The sequence below is a fragment of the Apis dorsata genome, unplaced genomic scaffold, assembly GCF_000469605.1.
Source record: "Apis dorsata unplaced genomic scaffold, Apis dorsata 1.3 scaffold_52, whole genome shotgun sequence".
Classification (NCBI taxonomy): Eukaryota; Metazoa; Arthropoda; class Insecta; order Hymenoptera; family Apidae; genus Apis; species Apis dorsata.
The window spans coordinates 2,829,344-2,831,494 of NW_006263353.1; the positions used below are offsets into that span (position 1 = coordinate 2,829,344).

Below are 2,151 nucleotides of genomic sequence, written 5' to 3' on the forward strand. Positions count from 1 at the left end.
ATGATTAACTACGAAGGATGAGGCATCGGTGTTCCCAAGACATGTTGGAGGAGGGAGTTCGACTAAACTGTAATAAGAATATATAAGAATATATATATATATATATATATATTCAAGTACAATTTTTAAACGAATTTTGCGTTGCAATTTGTTTTAGAAATTTTAAGCTTGAATAGTAGTGTAAATGAATTTCGATAAAATCTATCTCTCGCTGTAACTTTTAATTTATGTAACTTATGACTAACTACGAAGGATGAGGCATGGGTGTTGCCAAGACATGTTGGAGGAGGGGGTTCGAGTTGTCGAAGTTGGCGAAATTGTAAGTGCTAGGATATGTCACGGACAAGGAACCGGGGAAACTCCTCGTTGATAGTTTAGTTTGGGATGCGTTCTCGGATAGGAAACAACACTTGTACGTGCACCTATTAAGCTGTGATTAAGTAAGGAATTCTGAGATTTATTCCGGGAAATTAATTTTTTTTTTCGGATTCGTTTTATTTTAATTCAAATTTAAGATCTGTTTAATTATAACCTTTTCTTTATTTTATATCAAGTTATTTCATATTCAATATTAATATTATACAATAATTAGAAATCTCAAAAATATATTTCAGTGTTATCTACGAATATGAGATTAAAAATATAAGAATTATTCTTAATAAAGTAAAATCCAACATAATTAAGCTTCTCAAAGCTTCAATTTATAAGTAAATTTTCTGATTCTGAACTTGTTCTCTACTCTACTTGATTACTTGAAATAAAGAAATATAATAAAGGTAGGATTAAATTTCGGATAAAATATACCAAATAAAAATAAATATAAAAGAACTCAGATCCAACTCAGAGTCGAAAGTTTTAATTGTCGATATTTAAATTACTTGGACCGCAAATTTTTAATACGTAACACGCGAGGAAATTTCAATTTTCCACGAATTTTCGTGCCACTTCGCATACGTGGACAAATTCCCTCGAAATATAAAATATCGGAAAGTCGTAGGCCACCAAGAATATTTCTATCCCGTGGAATTCGACGCAGTTATCCCCGCAGGAGAATAATCCAGATATTCGTGTATATTATCCGATGATTCTTCCCTTCGTTTCGATAATCCTTGTACTCTTTCTTGTTCGATTGGCCCGAAGGGATGTTTCGAATTGAAGGGGAAAAGAGAATCGTCGATTTTTTAATCTTTTCAAAAGAATAATCAAAGTTTCTTGAATTTGGAGAATAAAATATAGGAGGAAATTCGAAATTTTCTTCCATATATTTCCAAATTTTTGAAACTTTCCATTTTTCTACATAAAATTCTTTTTTCTTTTCAACAATGTATGAATTAATTTTAAAAGAATCGAAAAATATTGGAGATATTTTTCAGAATAATTTCATTGTTCAGAATAATTTTGTAGAATATAAAGAAGTCCATGTAAAATTCTAAAATTAAAAAAAAAAAACCATTTCATCGAATTTCGCTTTCTAACCTAAAATTTTTCCTCCTTTTGTTGGAACACAGGTATGAAAAAGTACTTCACGGACATCTCGTGGAAGCGTAGGATAGACAGCATTCAGGTGGGTATGCAGTGTTGCGGGATAGATTCATCCGACGATTGGCACAAGACGTATTGGCTTCAACGAGAATTTCTTGTAGTCGACTCGCCGGATATCTTGAAGTAATTATCAGTTAATTATATGCCGAGGGACAATGTGCCGTGTAACAACGTAATATCGACCGGGTAAAATCTATATCGTATCCCCGTTTATCGGCCCATTATCTTCCTACCCTCTCCTCGTCATGGTGCACGAACAATGCACCAAGGATTATCGCCTTGCGATCGTCATCGCGTTTCCTTTAAAAGTATATTAAAAGTAGTGCTCGAAATGGAACATCCTGGAGGGGAAAGAGAAGCGTATGATTAAAGTTTTATATTAAACAGTTACCATAACGATTATGCATATATATAACCACAAAGATGAAAAACTTGGCGTGATAATAACAAGGGGGTGAAAAATAAGGTTTCATTGTGAAATATTTTCCACGAGAAATTGTTAAGAGGTTAGGTAAATATAAGTAGATTTTTATGTAATTAATTTAGAAAGTTAGTCGAGAGGGATTTTCTTGATTTTCTTTTCCTTTTTTTTTTTTTTTTTTTTTTTTT

At 32.2% G+C, this 2,151-nt stretch overlaps 1 protein-coding gene across 3 annotated transcripts in view; it reads left to right on the forward strand.

Annotated features, from left to right (window-relative positions):
* The window catches only part of LOC102672186 (tetraspanin-12-like), a 21,552-nt gene that overhangs the window by 13,831 nt on the left and 5,570 nt on the right, over positions 1–2,151 (forward strand). For all 3 annotated transcript variants that reach the window (XM_031514961.1, XM_031514960.1, XM_006609295.2), the window contains exon 4: positions 1,509–1,665. In XM_031514961.1, coding sequence (XP_031370821.1) covers positions 1,509–1,665 — 157 coding nt within the window. The remainder of the gene's footprint in view (positions 1–1,508; positions 1,666–2,151) is intronic.